The sequence below is a fragment of the Penicillium chermesinum genome (genome assembly GCF_028974085.1).
Source record: "Penicillium chermesinum strain IBT 19713 chromosome Unknown utg000003l:1.0-5111272.0:1.0-5115320.0, whole genome shotgun sequence".
In the NCBI taxonomy this organism is placed as follows: Eukaryota; Fungi; Ascomycota; class Eurotiomycetes; order Eurotiales; family Aspergillaceae; genus Penicillium; species Penicillium chermesinum.
Genome location: NW_026695313.1, coordinates 2,470,485 through 2,484,919, shown reverse-complemented (window position 1 = coordinate 2,484,919; position 14,435 = coordinate 2,470,485). Strand labels below are relative to the sequence as shown.

Below are 14,435 nucleotides of genomic sequence, written 5' to 3'. Positions count from 1 at the left end.
TAGCTCAGGTGCCCCGCTACCCCGGGGCCAGCCACGACAGACGAAGTGGCTGTGCTGTGAGACGGGTGGAAACGGCGATACCTAGCGATCGCTCCTGTGGCAGTGTGAATCTCCTGAGTCGGTACATCGAGGATACATCGGAGATTCCATCCCTTCTTCTCGATCCTGAGATATTCTAGAGCTGCGCTGCGCTGCACGCTCTCCCCGTGCGCGTCGTGCCGCGATCGGCACCACCCCACATCGATCTGCTACGTCCAGGCCTAGCATGTTTCCACGGGCATCACAGCCTGAACTTATTACAGTTGTTATATCCTATTATTGGGCCACTTGGCCTTGTGCTACTTGGGGAACGCATTTATTCATTATCCCGCGTAGAGTATATTGCAGTGGGTTGAGGAAACACTACGCAGTAATACCCAGGGAGTATATATGACTGCACATTAAAGACGGTGTGGGTCGCAAACCGTACTCGATTCCGTTCGCGCTTTTGACTTCATTTTCGAGTTGCTCCCAACTTGAAGTTTCTGGTAAGGGGTGCCACTAGCAGTTAGAGCTTGAGGTCCTACGGTTTCTCAGTTGTACCGCAATAGCGGGTCCGGTAAAGTGGTAATTGTGTTTGGTCCTAGTTTGAGGCCAGAATACCAACAAAGCATATTGTCACGGACTAATATGAGGAAGTTTATTTGCTGAGGCGCGATCACCACTGCCTGAAGGACTTCAGGTTGAACGTGGGCTTACTGCTTCTGAACTAAGAACCTGCAATGACACGGTGACGTCTTCTATGTGCTGTCAAACTCAATATCCGCAGTTCCCATAGATTCCAGGTACCTTCTCATGGTCGAATTAGAAGATATGAATCGACTGCAAGTTATTTCTTGCTTGAAATTGCGAGCAGACAATTTGTTCACGGTATGTTAAGAAGCAGCTGTGCTGATCATAATGATGACAAGTTCCGCAGCTTCCGCTTCCAAGCTCCATCGAAGACCAAGGGTAGCCATTTCTGGGAAACTAGGTCGCACCGGTGGTTGACATCAAAGCAGGAATTCTCCCCCAATCAAATTCAAATGGAGATATGCTAGCGCATTAGATACATACCTTGTTCAACGAGCAAAACCCTGGTCGTGTCCCAGAGCATAATGGAACCCCGCACCTTATCACATTAGCAAATACTATTCCCCTCACCCGTGGACTTCCAGGGATATATAAAGAGCGGGCCTGTCAAGATACTCCCTTGATCATACATATTCTCTCTCATCCTTACCGAAACTGACTACCCAAATTGAATCACAGCTAACAAAATGTCTATTGCCACCCTCGATGTACGCATTTGTCGGACCTCATCTGAACATTTTGCGTTGATATCGCCTAGTCTTCTCGCTAATTCACTCAGACATCCGAACATCCCGGCTTCTCCACCTCTACTCAAACCCTGTTTGCCGCCAAAGCCGAGAAAGGGCTGAATTTCGAGCAGATCGCACAGTACATTGGGCGAAATGAAGTCGGGACCGCCGCTCTGTTCTACGGACAAGCCAAAGCACGGCCGGAGGATATCTCGAAGCTATCCGAGCTCTTTCAAATTCCCCACTCCGAGTTGGAAAAGCAGCTGAATGGCTTCCCCCACCGTGGCAAGGCGGTCGAGATGCCTCCGAGAGAGCCATTGATCTATCGCTTATATGAAATTATCCAAACCTATGGATACGCGTACAAGGCTATATTGAACGAGAAATTCGGTGACGGTATCATGAGCGGCGTCTCATTTTCAACAAACGTAGAGAAGGAGACAGATGATGACGGAAGCAGCTGGGCTGTTATCACTCTGCGGGGTAAATGGTGAGAGCATCCCGTGCATCTCGATTCGTCAAGGACAACGCCGCTAACAGAGCTGTAGGCTTCCGTATGCCCCATTCTGAGACTGGGATGGTTGATGAGTGCAAGGTATCAATAGTTAACAAGTGTGATTTCCTGATAGCGGATTTGATCTCAATCGAAGCACGCAATAGGAATTGACTGCATTCTTATTTGGATCCATCATACCTACGGCGATTGCCATACTTATCTCATAAATTCATACATTCAAATCCTCAACATATCTCCCTGAGCTTTCTTACTTCTTCCCCATCCTCATCCTCTCCTTACCTACCTTCCTTACTACTTATCTTCATCAATCTAAAACGTGGACCCCCCGGGGAAATCCCAAGATGACGGACCGCGTTGTACCTGCCAGAGCTCACAAACCTCTAGAAGCTACTTCACCGGCGCCCTTAACTCTCCGATGCCCTCATGACCCTTGCGACGCGAAATTTCGTAACCACGAAGATATCCAGAAGCATATGTACGAGGATCTCGCGCATCCGTTCTGCAGTCGATGCAAAATACAGTTTGAGAACAAGGCGACCTATTTCGAACATAGGCTCAAGAGTCCAAACCACTTCCTCTGCCCGGTCTGCACCACTGACTTCCAGAGTCACACTGGCCGAAACTATCATATGCAAAAGGTGAGTGATAATCTTAGCTACATACCGGTTCGACGTGAAACACTACAGCGATTTCCCCCATCACTTCATGTGGTAAGAACTGAGCAGCTCACTAAATCCCTAGACTCATGCCCCAGAGCAACAACTAGAATGTCAAGGCTGCAAGGCAGTCTTCCCATCGGCATCTAGTATGATGCAGCATGTTGAGGCTGGGAATTGCAAAGGCATCAGTCTCACCCGCCTGGTAATGGAGCAAAATCGCCGACAGAACGTTCATACTCTCCTCGAGACAGACCCTCGGAACTTTAAGGGCAACTCCAGTGCTCCCGTCCAGCTCGCCATCGAAGATAACAAAGTCACCCCAGGTACCTCGACGCAGGTCGTTGGAGAGACGAGCGCTTTGAAAGATATCACGTCTAGCAACCCCGCTAGCTCTGAGAACAATACGCGATCGTCTCAAGAGAATGCTCCCAAGGAATCTACGCCCAAGACCAACAATGCCAAAGTTGCCACTACCCCCAAAACCGGGACTCCAAGCCAGGATTCCCCCCAAAGCAGTGCATCGAACCTCATGGACGTAATCGATCTGCCCACATTAACCAAATGGCCCGTCTTAAGCCTGACAAACGACACCAGCAAGCCCGTCGAAAATACGCCGGACGCACCAGAGGAAGAGAAACCGCCCTCTCCTCCCGTCCAGTGCAACGACCTGATCTCCTTCGATGACGATGAGGCCCCACAGGAGCTCACAAAATACGAGCCTCTCCTGGCGAGCAACAGCGCCATCCCATCAAAGAAAGATAATCTAGCCCTCCAACCCAGCCAGCCAGCCGCAACCTCTCTACCCGAACCCCCCCTCCATGGATCCTATCAAAATAGATCCAGACAAGTACCACAACAGCCTCACGCAGCAATATACCTGCGTCTGCGGCTTTACTACACATGCCCGCGAGCACTTCGTCAACCATATCGCCGAAGAGCGCCGCTGGGCTATCCCTGTTAGTGGGTGAGTACGTCCCCGTCTCCACAGCACAGATGGCTTTGGTAACTAATCCTCGTAGATCCCCCCTCTGCGCCCAATGCAACAAGTCTTTCACCAGTACCTCTGCGCTCCTCGCGCACATGGAGAAAGCGCGGGGCCGGTGCTCCATCAGTTCGCGCGGGGTCTTCGGCCGCGCCGTCGACGATGCCACGGGTGGTCTTCTCGGTGTCGTGTCGAGCGAGGCGGGGGACCCTGTTCTCCTCGGGAGGCAGTTGGAGGGAATGCAGATTTCGCCTGCTCCGCTGGAAATGAGAGCCCAGGTGCAGGCTATGGATGCGGGTGTTGCGGAGGAAGGCGAGGCTGGGTTGCAGCGGTTGAAAAGTCTTTTCAAGGAGAGTTTTGAGGCGGAGGGGGACAGAATGAAAGCGAGGGATATGGGCAATTGGTAGGGCTGGATTTAGGTTGAGGCTTGAGGGGAGGGGAGGGGTAGCCGAATGGGCCCGAAAAACTGTTCTTGCTTGGGTTTCTTGCTTGCTGGTGGAGAGTATAGCTTTGAGTTTCGGTGGTGGCGTTTTTCGCGAAATGGGTGATGAATTTGAGCTACTAGAATGGTTGGTTGCTTGATGGGGGTAAACTGCTTTGGGTTCTGGGAGTTATAGCTTCTACGATGGTGGCTCTAGGTCAGAAATTAATCTACGCTTGGCTAGTTCCTTGTTTTGATCACCGTATTTCTGGAGGTCAGGTGCAGACCGACTGAGTTACTCGATTCTGAGAATCTGGAGAAGGGGGGTTGGAAACGTCATGGGATTTGCTTTGCAAAAAAGGGTATTGATCCTGTAGGCCAGATCTCATTATGGCGCCGCGACAGCCGTATTAAATTGAAGCGCTTGCCGTAGGAATAATCATGAGTACCGTCAGGGGCTTAGAAAGATAACGACTGAAAAAGCTGAAGGGAAAAAACCAAAAAAAAAAAAATCAAAATTCGAGGCCGAGGACAGTAGATCCCACTGCATCGCAACTAGTCGAGCATTCGTAAAGATGTAGATCGTTCAGCGAAGACGCCGTAATATTCCCCAACCTCGATCGCGTAGACGTGCGTTATGGCGAAGCACGTTTTGGTGCGATTGATCGTTTAGCAACAGTCCTCGCAGCACTCGAAGCAGAGGAGACCGGCGCAGCTGTGATAGGTTAGCAATGTTGATCAAAAATGTGTCGGCGGCAGGAGAAGGCTGTTCTGGCCACAGTGCTCGGGCCGCATTTCAGGCAGGATCACTCTACTTACACGCCACAGCAGACGTCACCTCCACCACCGCCACGAAGGTTCATTTCCTGCTCGGACTTCTGCGAGAGATTAGTCAGTTTTCATTTCATAAGAGGATTAACCGGTAGGATTGCGACGTACGGGTTGCGCAGAGGCACCATCCATACTGGGGCCGTCAGGGCGAGTGGGCTGCTGAGCCTGGATGGTAGTAGCGTCGGTGGCAGGAGCCTCCTCCTGCTTGGAGGGGGAGGAGAACCAAGAGAAAAGGCCGTTGGCGAACATTGTGTAAGAGGAATTGTAGACTGTGTGCAAGAGGAAGAGTGTGTGCAAGAGAGAGAGATTTAGCAATGAGGGGGAAAGCGGGATCTTTATTATGGATCTGCTGAGATGGGATCGGAAAAGGCCTCTTACTCTCCGTTCCTACACGGCAATAGGCCCACGGTGCCACTAGTGTGAACTATGTCTCCCCCGTGTACCAGGCACTGGTTACATTATCCGTCGACCCTTGTCCACGGATGATACGCGGTACTGGTATTGGCTATCTAGGCCCAGGGGGCGTCCCTGAATGGAGCCCCGGGCGATAGGTGTGTATCATGCGGGCATTGGGGATCGGGAGCCCTCGTGATAAGATCCTGGTGGCTGGCGTTGCTGCGGTGGCCATTGCCACGCTTGTTGCTCCTTGAGTGGACACCGCCAGTTAGCTAGCTTATTGTTGGTGCCTGGAGAAGATGTGACTAAACCGAAACCTTCAGAAACCGGGCGGGTACAAATAAAACGACCCGTGGAAAAGAAATCGGAGCCGATGGGAAGCCCCACCCTCCAGCCTTGCGCACGCTAAGCTTCTTGGCCAAGGCTTGTCATTTCATTTGTCCTCGGTTATTTTTAGCCGGTCAGCTACCTCGGGACACGCCATGACGTGGGTGCAGAGATTCCTGCAAAAGGTGCAGCTGTGCAATGGGTTTCGACGACTTCCACGATTGCGGGGATCTGGTATCTAGCTGACCGGCATTGCCGCAGGTTGAGGGTGCCGTCGGGCGCCCAATGTGAAAAAGGTCCCGTCTAGATTCTACGAGGGCCGCTCTAAGCGATAGTCATGCGTATCTTTGATGTGCTGACTCGCGCTAACCCATTTGGTGGGATACAGGTATATATGGAGTACAGCCCTGGTACCCCTGATACACAACGCTGCTCCCGGAAAGGACCGCAGAAAAAGAAAAAGCTATTTCATGCTATAATGCATAACCGTAAATTGAGACGCTGCGGATCCTAGCCCGGCATCTAGGTAGTAGGAAGACGCAACGCCCCAAGACAAAGCGATCGATAAGATGATCCTCGACCGAATTATCCTCCCCCTGTGTTGGCATACCATGCAGACCGCCCCAATCCACTATCAAGCCTCAGTCCCGCGGATTTTTAGACTTCTTTGTCTTCGCCGCGTCCAAGCTTGATGGACCGTCCAAGTACCTCTTCCGCTGGCTGCTGCTGGCGCTTTCCTTTTTGAGAGAGACACTATCCTTTCCTACCTTTTTACGTTTCCTCTGGTGCGCCGTGCCAGGTGATGCGTTTTCATTCGACCCCATGCTCTCACGCTTGCGCTTATCTGACCGACCGCTCTCTTTTTTGCGGCGGCGTTCTTCTTGTATGCGTAGCCGTCGTTGTACCTCTTGCGAGATGTCTTCGGTCTCGGGGAGGTGGAGCGTTGGGTGTATTCGGGGAGTTTTGGTTGAGGAGGGTATTGCTGAGGAGGGTATTGCTGAGGAGGATTTGGGTGAGCTATTATGCTGCGACTGCGCTTTGAAGCACGGGTGTCGCCTGTCTGGAGTTCACGATTCGTAGGCTGAGTCGCATTCTCGGCCTCTCTTTCTAGGCGAGGTCGCTTTTTCTGTGCCTTTTCTGCATCTGAAGATTGAGGTGTAGCGGGGGTTGGGTTCGCGCTGAAGGGATTAGAGGGAGCGTCGGCGCTTTTTTCTGGGGCAAGATTGTTAAATCGCGGGAGGAGAACATGGCGCGGAAAACATTGGGGCAGGTCCGGGACATACTATGCATCTGCGAACAAATTTAGCTCAGGAAGACTCGGGGGGGAGTGCCTTGGGCGTGGGCAAACATACCATTTGTTTGCGGACGATCTTGAACTGATTCATGGATTGGATTGTCTTGCTGACCATCGACGCCACGGTCCGCGACGCTTCGCCGTCGTGTGGGAGCTGGTTCTTTACCGCGCCCAGCATTTCCAGATGGGAAGACAGAAGGAATTCGTGGCGAGAGAATACCTGCGAGTAAGGAATTAGCTGCTGTACTACATAGTCGCCTAAAATCTGCCGCAGCTAGACAAGGGCCGCTTTGTTGCGCCTTCCTTTTGACCGCGAAAAACAGGGCCTTGGCACGGTACATACCTCTGCCCAGGGGATGGATCCCATGGTAGTATTGTCTGTGGAGCTAAAAGTGCCCGCCATTTGATCCTGCGGCTTCAAGTTGTTCGTTGTTGGCCCCGCGGGCGTGACTTTTTCGAGGGGGAAGAAGATTGGAGCGATCGCAAGAGTCGGAGCTTCTCCGCGCCAAGAGTTTTGTGGTGTCGATCATCGATTTGCACTTGGACTTTGCGCGGAGCCACTTACATTCACTCATTTCAATTTGTTGGGAATAAAATATTTGATTGGAATACATACACTAACTTCAATACCCCATTATCCTATGATGAAGATGGAAAGAACAAGTGCTCAGGTAATTAATTTCTCAACGCCGCCCATGAAAACGCCAATTGCGAAGTCTTTCCCATCATACATTCAGCAGAATTTCATTACCAAGCCGCAGCATCATGATCAAACCGAGCCAGCTCTTTTTGAGAATCCTCCACATCTTTCTTGGCTTTCATCCGCATGTAGAAGATAGGACAATCTCGTGACGAGCAGATCACCTCGCAATGCAGACTACCTTGGCAGCGCTGGCACTGTGTCCAGAGACGACCAAAGCGGACCTCAAGATCCGATACCTTGGTCAAAGCTTTGGTGTATAGTTCGCCAATTCGAGGACTGCAGTTCGAACAAACCGCACCTTCCATCTCTTCCTTGCCTGAAAGTGGCTTCTTGCAGCCCATGCAAGTTTGTGTCCGTTTGGCAAACTTCATCAGACCACCCAAGCTGGGCGCAGCAACAGAGATAGACCGAGTATGCTCGCCTGTAAGCAATTGGTTTGCTTTCTTCTCACCCAAGATGGGCTCGAAGATACGACCGAGTGGATTTGCAAGTTGGTTTTCCAGGTAGTACTTTGTGTCGACAGGAATGTTGTGCTCCAATACGTAAATCGGGTCTTCGGCTCGTTCATATCCCTTCGAGTTGGTTGCTCCACGGATCATCACATAGGCGACACGGTCACCAAGCGCAGGGGCGGAACCGGCATCGCGTTTCGCCATGCGCTTGGCAAGCTCAACGTGTGCCATCTTCGCAGCATATTCCTTTTGCGCATAGGCTTTGGTAATGACCAGCTTCGACATATCTACCTTGTTTTGGAGAAGGTCGGAGATGGTCGACTTGACATAACTGCAAATGTATTAGTATTATGTTGAGTTTGAAAAGCCAGAGCAAAGGGACTTACTCTTGCGCACCATCGATGTCTCGGTCAATAAGGATCTTGTTCAAGACAGTCTCGATGACATTCTGAACCAGCAGACAGTTATCACGGCGCACAGTCTCTATGCCCTTGGTATCCATCTTATCATACTTCTTCGTGTTGGTCCAATAAAGACCAGCGTATCGCTTCTTGTTGATCAGCAGATAGGGGAAGTAGACCTTCTCGAATTCCAGCTTGATGGGATTGAGAAACTTTGATGACACATATGCCGCGGCCTCTTCGCCGAGTTTCATGGCATCCTCCAGCTCAGTCACTCCAAATTTCACCATCACCGAATCAGTATCACCGTAAATGACCTGAGCATCATGAGAATAGCCATTGGCGATTGTGTAGCGCGCCTCCACCTCTTGCTTGGTCCGCTCAATCATTTGACGCCCGTAACTGGTTGTACTACTGGCAATGGGTAGACATGGAAGCTTCCCGACGGTAGCTCCAGTCAAACCATAAACACTGTTTGCGCTGATCTTCAAGGCCAGCTGTCGACCATTCAACACAGCCTTCTTGAATGGATCGGTCTCTAAGGCTAGCTCCTTCTTTGCACGTTTACGTGCGCTCAAGAGCTCCTCCAAAATTTGAGAAAGCAACCCTTTGCGAACCTTAGTGGTAGCAAACATATCTCCGTTGGGTGTTACGATGTAGTCTTCGTCTTTCACCAACTTGAGCTTCTCCACGCTTTGCTTGTTTAACAGGGTCGTGTAGCAGAGGTTGTGGGCTTGAATGATTGACGGATATAGAGACGCGAAATCGAGAGTTGCGACGGGAACGCCATAGTAACCACGCTTTGGTTCAATGACAGTCGCACCCTCATAGTCTTGTTCGTCATTAGACTTGGAGTTTGGAACAACAAGTTGCTGTTCGAGGGCTTTGCGGAACAGCTGGCTGATGAATTTGACCTGCTGTCCTCGAGAAAGGAGGAAATTGAAAGGAACACCTGTAACTCTTGCCATTTCGGTATAGTTGACCAAGCACATCAGCTTGTCCATGAGACGTTGCGGCAGATAGGCATCTTTCAAACAATACACCGCCAAGCGTCGCCGTGAGTCAGGCGTTCCGTTGAACAACTCTGTGATCATGGTATGATGAACGTCTTCTTTTTGCTCTCCCAAGAATTCATATGAAACAGAATTCAGAGTGTAACTTCGAAGTTGGTGATCACGCTGGACCAACTGCAGCAAGTCGAGTTGGAGTCGGCCATTGGTGTTTGTGGCTTTCGTCTCACGATTACCCATCTGCTTGCTGGAAAAGCTGGCCTCCTTGGCCTCTGTTTTTGTTCCTTTCAGACGGGTCCAGTATGGGAACGATGTACACTTGAGATGTTTCGCACGGTCCAACAGGTATGGGAAATCGAAGTTGGCAATATTGTACCCAATGATGACATCCGGGTCGACTTTTTGCACAAACTCTTTCCAAGCCATGAGCATTTTGTCTTCTTGTTCAAACTCCAAAATTTGAGTGTTCACAATGAGACTAGTGGTGTCCAGACAGAACACATTACGCACAAAGGGTTTCGTCTCTCCGTAGCGAGTAACCACATTTGCAATCTGAATGACAGGATCCACATTGGGCTCCGGGAAGATCCCCTGACGACCAGCACACTCGATATCGAATGATAAGATACGAAGAGGGGCCATCTTCGCCCACTCTCCGTTTGGCGAGTGCGCAATCATGTCGTTGTAATGGACAATGGCTTCGATTTGACAATTTGACTGCTTGTCCTGCTCGGCCACAAGTTGATATTTGCTAGCCTTGGCCTCCACCCATGCCATACCGGCCAGCCCAGTGTCAATCATAAAACGTAACAGATATTGGATATTGTCAAACGTCAGGATTCCACTGTCCATGTTGCCCCACAGGCCCTTGTAATTCATCGTTGAAGACTGTGCCTCCAGCGCGCTGCGAAGCTTGGCAATGAACCTGGGATCAGTCACTGTGATCTTCAGATACCAGCTTTTTTGATTTCCTTGGAATCCATAGATATTCTCGCGCATCGTCACTTCCACGGACTGAATGACAGGCACCGTCTGTGCCATTTTAGTCTCGAGAAAGGCCTTGTAAGGCTGGCAGTCCTCTTTAGTAAACCCAACGGGAGCGGCGATGTAGAGGTAGTGTTGAAAACCGGTGACATGAAGCAAGACAGATTGACCCGCCTGTTCCGATGATTAGTCTCAATACAATTGCGTGTCGATGAGAATAACACCTTACCTCCGTGACACCAAACAAGCGAACGGCCATCTTGTCGCCAGGTAATCTTCCCTCCTCGGCATCAATCTGCTGGAAACAGATATTCTCGGTCTCTGGGTCCCATTGGCCCAGTGGTGGGCGTTCCCACTGCTGGTCCTTCTCGGCATTGCTTCGCTTTAAATCGCCAATGTCTTGTGTGAGTTTCTCAAGGACCTCCTCCTCAAACTGGCTTTTCTGGGGCTGGCTAGAGCCCACTCCTCTCCTCTGAGTCGACTGCATGGATGGCTTGAGTTGAGAGGATGGCTCAGTGTCGAGCTTCCGTTTCTTCATCGCGTTGGGGGAGGGAAGCGAGTTGCGTTGGTTGTTTGTGGTGTCAGTCAAGACGCGCTTCTGAGGCATCGTTGCTTCAGGCATGATGACTGGAGGGCAGTGTTGCCTGCATACACCGAGAAGGCCGGAGAAAGAGCGAACAGAGAATGTATTGGACGTGTCCGGGTCGCGCCGCGTACGTGACGCTCTTAACGCGTGATTTGTCACGGGGCGATAACGATAACGCGGTCGATCCCTTCTGGAAATACTCTAATTGGCACATTGCGGTGTTAATATTACTTCACAGATATTTAATGGCTGAACATATGGTAGGCTGAGTCTTCTTATCTGCATAAAGAAAAAAGAACATGCAACTGGCTTCCTTTGGTCACTATGAAGTTGACTGGATTATTTTGAGAATGTGAGGCGATAACTGGAACTGCATCTCCTTTTTAGCAAATTTTCCAGTGGTGGGAAAGGACTCAATTTTGATTTCCTCAGGTCTGACCAACTTCACAAGTAAGTTTCCTTCTTAGATCGTATCCTTGTACCTGGGGTGTCGGCTACCAATAGATTCAGATGACCTTCTGAATGAGGCTCCAGTATTGGAATATACGCAGTAGTTAGTTGGGCATCCCTCACCGCCTGTAATTGTCCGAGTCGAGGATCGATCGCATCGCATAGACTGGGGATACCATTTTCGCCTCTGCCTTTTGCCTCGTCTTTGAAATACATCTCTTTTTTCAAACCGTTGCAAGGCGGAAGCGTAAGGCCTTTGGGGTATCGTTGCCTGGTCACTTAACTCAAAGCGAGGTGGCAGCTCTTTGCCCGCCGCCGCGCCCTGCCAGAGACAAGTCGAATCGTATGGAAGTCTGACTCAACGCGTGCCGCCTTGAGACCTGCAACAAACCGACGTGGCATTTTCTATCCAGCGTTCTTGAGCCATTGGCCTAAGTATCTTGCGATCTCCATAAATTACCCATCCCGTTCATTCTCTTCAACCTCGAATCGCCTCACATTCATCCCTTTCTACGAAGACTACCACTCATGCAATAGCTACCCCACATTCCCGGGACCTTCCCACGAACACCTCCAAATCTTTGGATCGATGGCGCGAACACCCTCCGAGCTGTAATACGCTTCCTTTTTGTTCACAAAGTCGGCCAATATGTCAATGTTTAGGCCAGCTGGAGAAATACCATCATCCGAGCCGGAGTCTGAAAGTGAGGACGTACAGTCTGAAAATGGAGCAAACTCGGACCAGCAAACATCCATTGAGGAAACAAAACATGAGACGAATATTCATTCTGGCTACACAAATGATCAGTCTGAATCGGTCAACATATCGGATGGCGGGAGCTCCCTCGAGGACATATCTGCATTGTCGCAAGATACGCTTGATGTCAACGTCGAGCGTCATGCCAATGTCATGACAGCTGCCTTGCTCGAATTTTACTGCCAAAGCCGAGCTGCTGATATACTGAACGCGCGCAAGGGCTCCAATCGTAGTTACACTCGACACAGTCCAGAGGCCAAACAACTAGGAAAGGAACTCTACAAATACAAGTCAAGATTCTTGTCTTCCCATGGCATCCTGCCTGGAGGGATAGAGCAGGAGGAACTAGGGAGCACAAGGCAAACATATCGTGACAATCTTGACTTGCTTGGAATTTCTGCGCTTGAGCATATGAATCTGAATGAGCCTCCGGTGCGAACCCCCATTGAGGATGGACAGCGCAAGGCGTTGGTGCCCATGTCACGGGCCAATTCCGGCCTAGGGTTCACCGAAACTACCACACAGTTTTGGCAGGAGGAGAGCAATATGCCCCTACCGCCGGTCGGCAATGTTGATGATCTTAGTAGTATTCCCATAGGACCGCGGAATTCGCCTAGCGCATCAAGACCTCTCTTTGGAAGCTCGCCTGCGAGTATGCCGCTATTCAATAATCCTTCAATCCCTCAATTCAACAGTATGTCCCGCTACGCGGTCGAATTTGAGGAGCTGAAGATCCTTGGTCGCGGTTCGTTCGGCTCCGTTTACCATGCCAAGAATCACATCGATGGTCAGGAATATGCTGTGAAGAAAATCCCTTTGAGTCAAAGACGCCTTGAACAGTTACAATTTGGTGGTGAGAACCAACTGGAAACTATCATGAAAGAGATTCGCACTCTGGCTCGCCTCGAGCATACCAATATTGTCCGGTATTACGGTGCGTGGGTTGAGCAAGCCCACGTTTCGACGAACGTACCTTTCCGAAAAACAACGACTCCTCGAATTGAACGCTCTGCGGCCAACACATCCAGCACCGAGTCGAGTGATGGGCTTAGTTTCGGACCAAACGAACCGAGTTTCCGGTCCAACGAACCGAGCATGGGGATTGTTTTTGAGCATTCCGAGAATTCAGTCCGACAATCTTTCACAACCTCTGTTTCCGAGAATCATGGTTTCCACAACAGGATCGAGCGCCTAGACAGCCATGTCCCTGCTTCATCCCGGCATACAAGGAAAAGCTCTGCGGTCGAAATAGAGGAAGACGATGTCGAGTCTGTCCCCCGCAATTTTAATCGTACATATGGACAAACAACTTCATTGGGACAAACAGACGACATTTTCACAGACGGTTTAAGCCAGGACCAGTCGAAGCTTCAGATACAGCCCCACTATCGGTCTGGACAAGAGGCACCTGCTGTTATCCTGCACATTCAAATGTCTCTCCATCCAATCTCTCTCAATTCATACTTGAACCCTCAAGCTGCAGAAAGGTATACCCAAGATGGATCGATCTCCAGACGACATTGCTTCCACATCATGCCTTCCCTGAAGCTGATACTTGATATTATCTCTGGCGTTGAATACCTGCACTCAAAAGGAATCGTCCACAGAGATTTGAAGCCAGCCAATATTTTTCTATGCGCACCTGAAAGCCAAGAGTTGGACTCATGCGCTGCTTGTAGCTCCAGTGAGACCTCGCCAGTTCATTTCTGCCGCCCACGAATCGGCGACTTCGGTCTTGTTGCAGATGTTTCGCACTTGGATAAAACACCAGAAAATGCTGTCACGCCTTTCCGCGAAGGCCCCAAAATCCAGCGTGTGGTTGGAACAGAGTTCTATCGGCCCCCATCCAAAAGCCCATCACCTGGAGGTCAATTCGATTACTTTGACGAGTATAAGATCGATGAAAAGCTTGACGTCTATGCGCTTGGTGTCATCCTGTTCGAGCTTGTCTACAAGTTGAACACTAAGATGGAGCGACAAATCACTCTCAATGGTCTGACACGTGGAACGGTGTCTCTCCCTGACGATTTTGCGGCCAAAATTCACCTTGGAGAGACGACACTCGAGACCGGAGAGACCGTTGCAGATTTGTTAATCGCGTGTATTCAAGGCATGTTGAATCCCCGATCACGACAAAGATGGTCTTGCGAGGTTGCAAAAGAACATATACGTCGGATTTATAAAGCTGTTAAGAAGCTATCTGCATGAATGAATGATTTGCATTTACAAAGGGGTTATGGATTCCGAGATTATGGCGAGGTAGCATAGGCATATTTTAACAAAGTTAAGATCCCAGCATAAAACAATCGGCCATCTTTTGGCGAG

General features: G+C 50.2%; 6 protein-coding genes across 6 annotated transcripts; 3 read left to right on the top strand and 3 right to left on the bottom strand.

Moving 5' to 3' along the window:
• Nucleotides 1–1,298: 1,298 nt before the first annotated feature.
• Nucleotides 1,299–1,834, top strand: cyn1 (putative cyanate hydratase; the record flags this gene model as incomplete). The annotated part of the gene is made up of 2 exons (XM_058473167.1): nucleotides 1,299–1,319; nucleotides 1,391–1,834. 2 exons carry the CDS (start codon nucleotides 1,299–1,301, stop codon nucleotides 1,832–1,834), a joined length of 465 nt encoding a protein of 154 aa, XP_058332170.1.
• Nucleotides 1,835–2,198: 364 nt separating this feature from the next.
• On the top strand, nucleotides 2,199–3,905 carry N7468_003869 (putative C2H2 finger domain protein; the record flags this gene model as incomplete). Its single annotated transcript, XM_058473166.1, has 4 exons — nucleotides 2,199–2,495; nucleotides 2,599–3,168; nucleotides 3,365–3,472; nucleotides 3,564–3,905. 4 exons carry the CDS (start codon nucleotides 2,199–2,201, stop codon nucleotides 3,903–3,905), a joined length of 1,317 nt encoding a protein of 438 aa, XP_058332169.1.
• A 683-nt stretch (nucleotides 3,906–4,588) lies between these two features.
• Nucleotides 4,589–4,999, bottom strand: N7468_003868 (uncharacterized protein; the record flags this gene model as incomplete). Its single annotated transcript, XM_058473165.1, has 3 exons — nucleotides 4,589–4,634; nucleotides 4,739–4,797; nucleotides 4,859–4,999. The coding sequence occupies 3 exons, from the start codon at nucleotides 4,997–4,999 to the stop codon at nucleotides 4,589–4,591; spliced, it is 246 nt and encodes an 81-aa protein (XP_058332168.1).
• Nucleotides 5,000–6,114: 1,115 nt separating this feature from the next.
• Nucleotides 6,115–7,170, bottom strand: N7468_003867 (uncharacterized protein; the record flags this gene model as incomplete). Its single annotated transcript, XM_058473164.1, has 4 exons — nucleotides 6,115–6,533; nucleotides 6,757–6,763; nucleotides 6,826–6,987; nucleotides 7,111–7,170. 4 exons carry the CDS (start codon nucleotides 7,168–7,170, stop codon nucleotides 6,115–6,117), a joined length of 648 nt encoding a protein of 215 aa, XP_058332167.1.
• Nucleotides 7,171–7,514: 344 nt separating this feature from the next.
• Nucleotides 7,515–10,939, bottom strand: N7468_003866 (DNA-directed DNA polymerase delta POL3; the record flags this gene model as incomplete). The annotated part of the gene is made up of 3 exons (XM_058473163.1): nucleotides 7,515–8,253; nucleotides 8,309–10,491; nucleotides 10,547–10,939. 3 exons carry the CDS (start codon nucleotides 10,937–10,939, stop codon nucleotides 7,515–7,517), a joined length of 3,315 nt encoding a protein of 1,104 aa, XP_058332166.1.
• A 1,063-nt stretch (nucleotides 10,940–12,002) lies between these two features.
• Nucleotides 12,003–14,318, top strand: N7468_003865 (putative protein kinase; the record flags this gene model as incomplete). Its single annotated transcript, XM_058473162.1, has 1 exon — nucleotides 12,003–14,318. The coding sequence occupies one exon, from the start codon at nucleotides 12,003–12,005 to the stop codon at nucleotides 14,316–14,318; it is 2,316 nt and encodes a 771-aa protein (XP_058332165.1).
• Nucleotides 14,319–14,435: the final 117 nt, after the last annotated feature.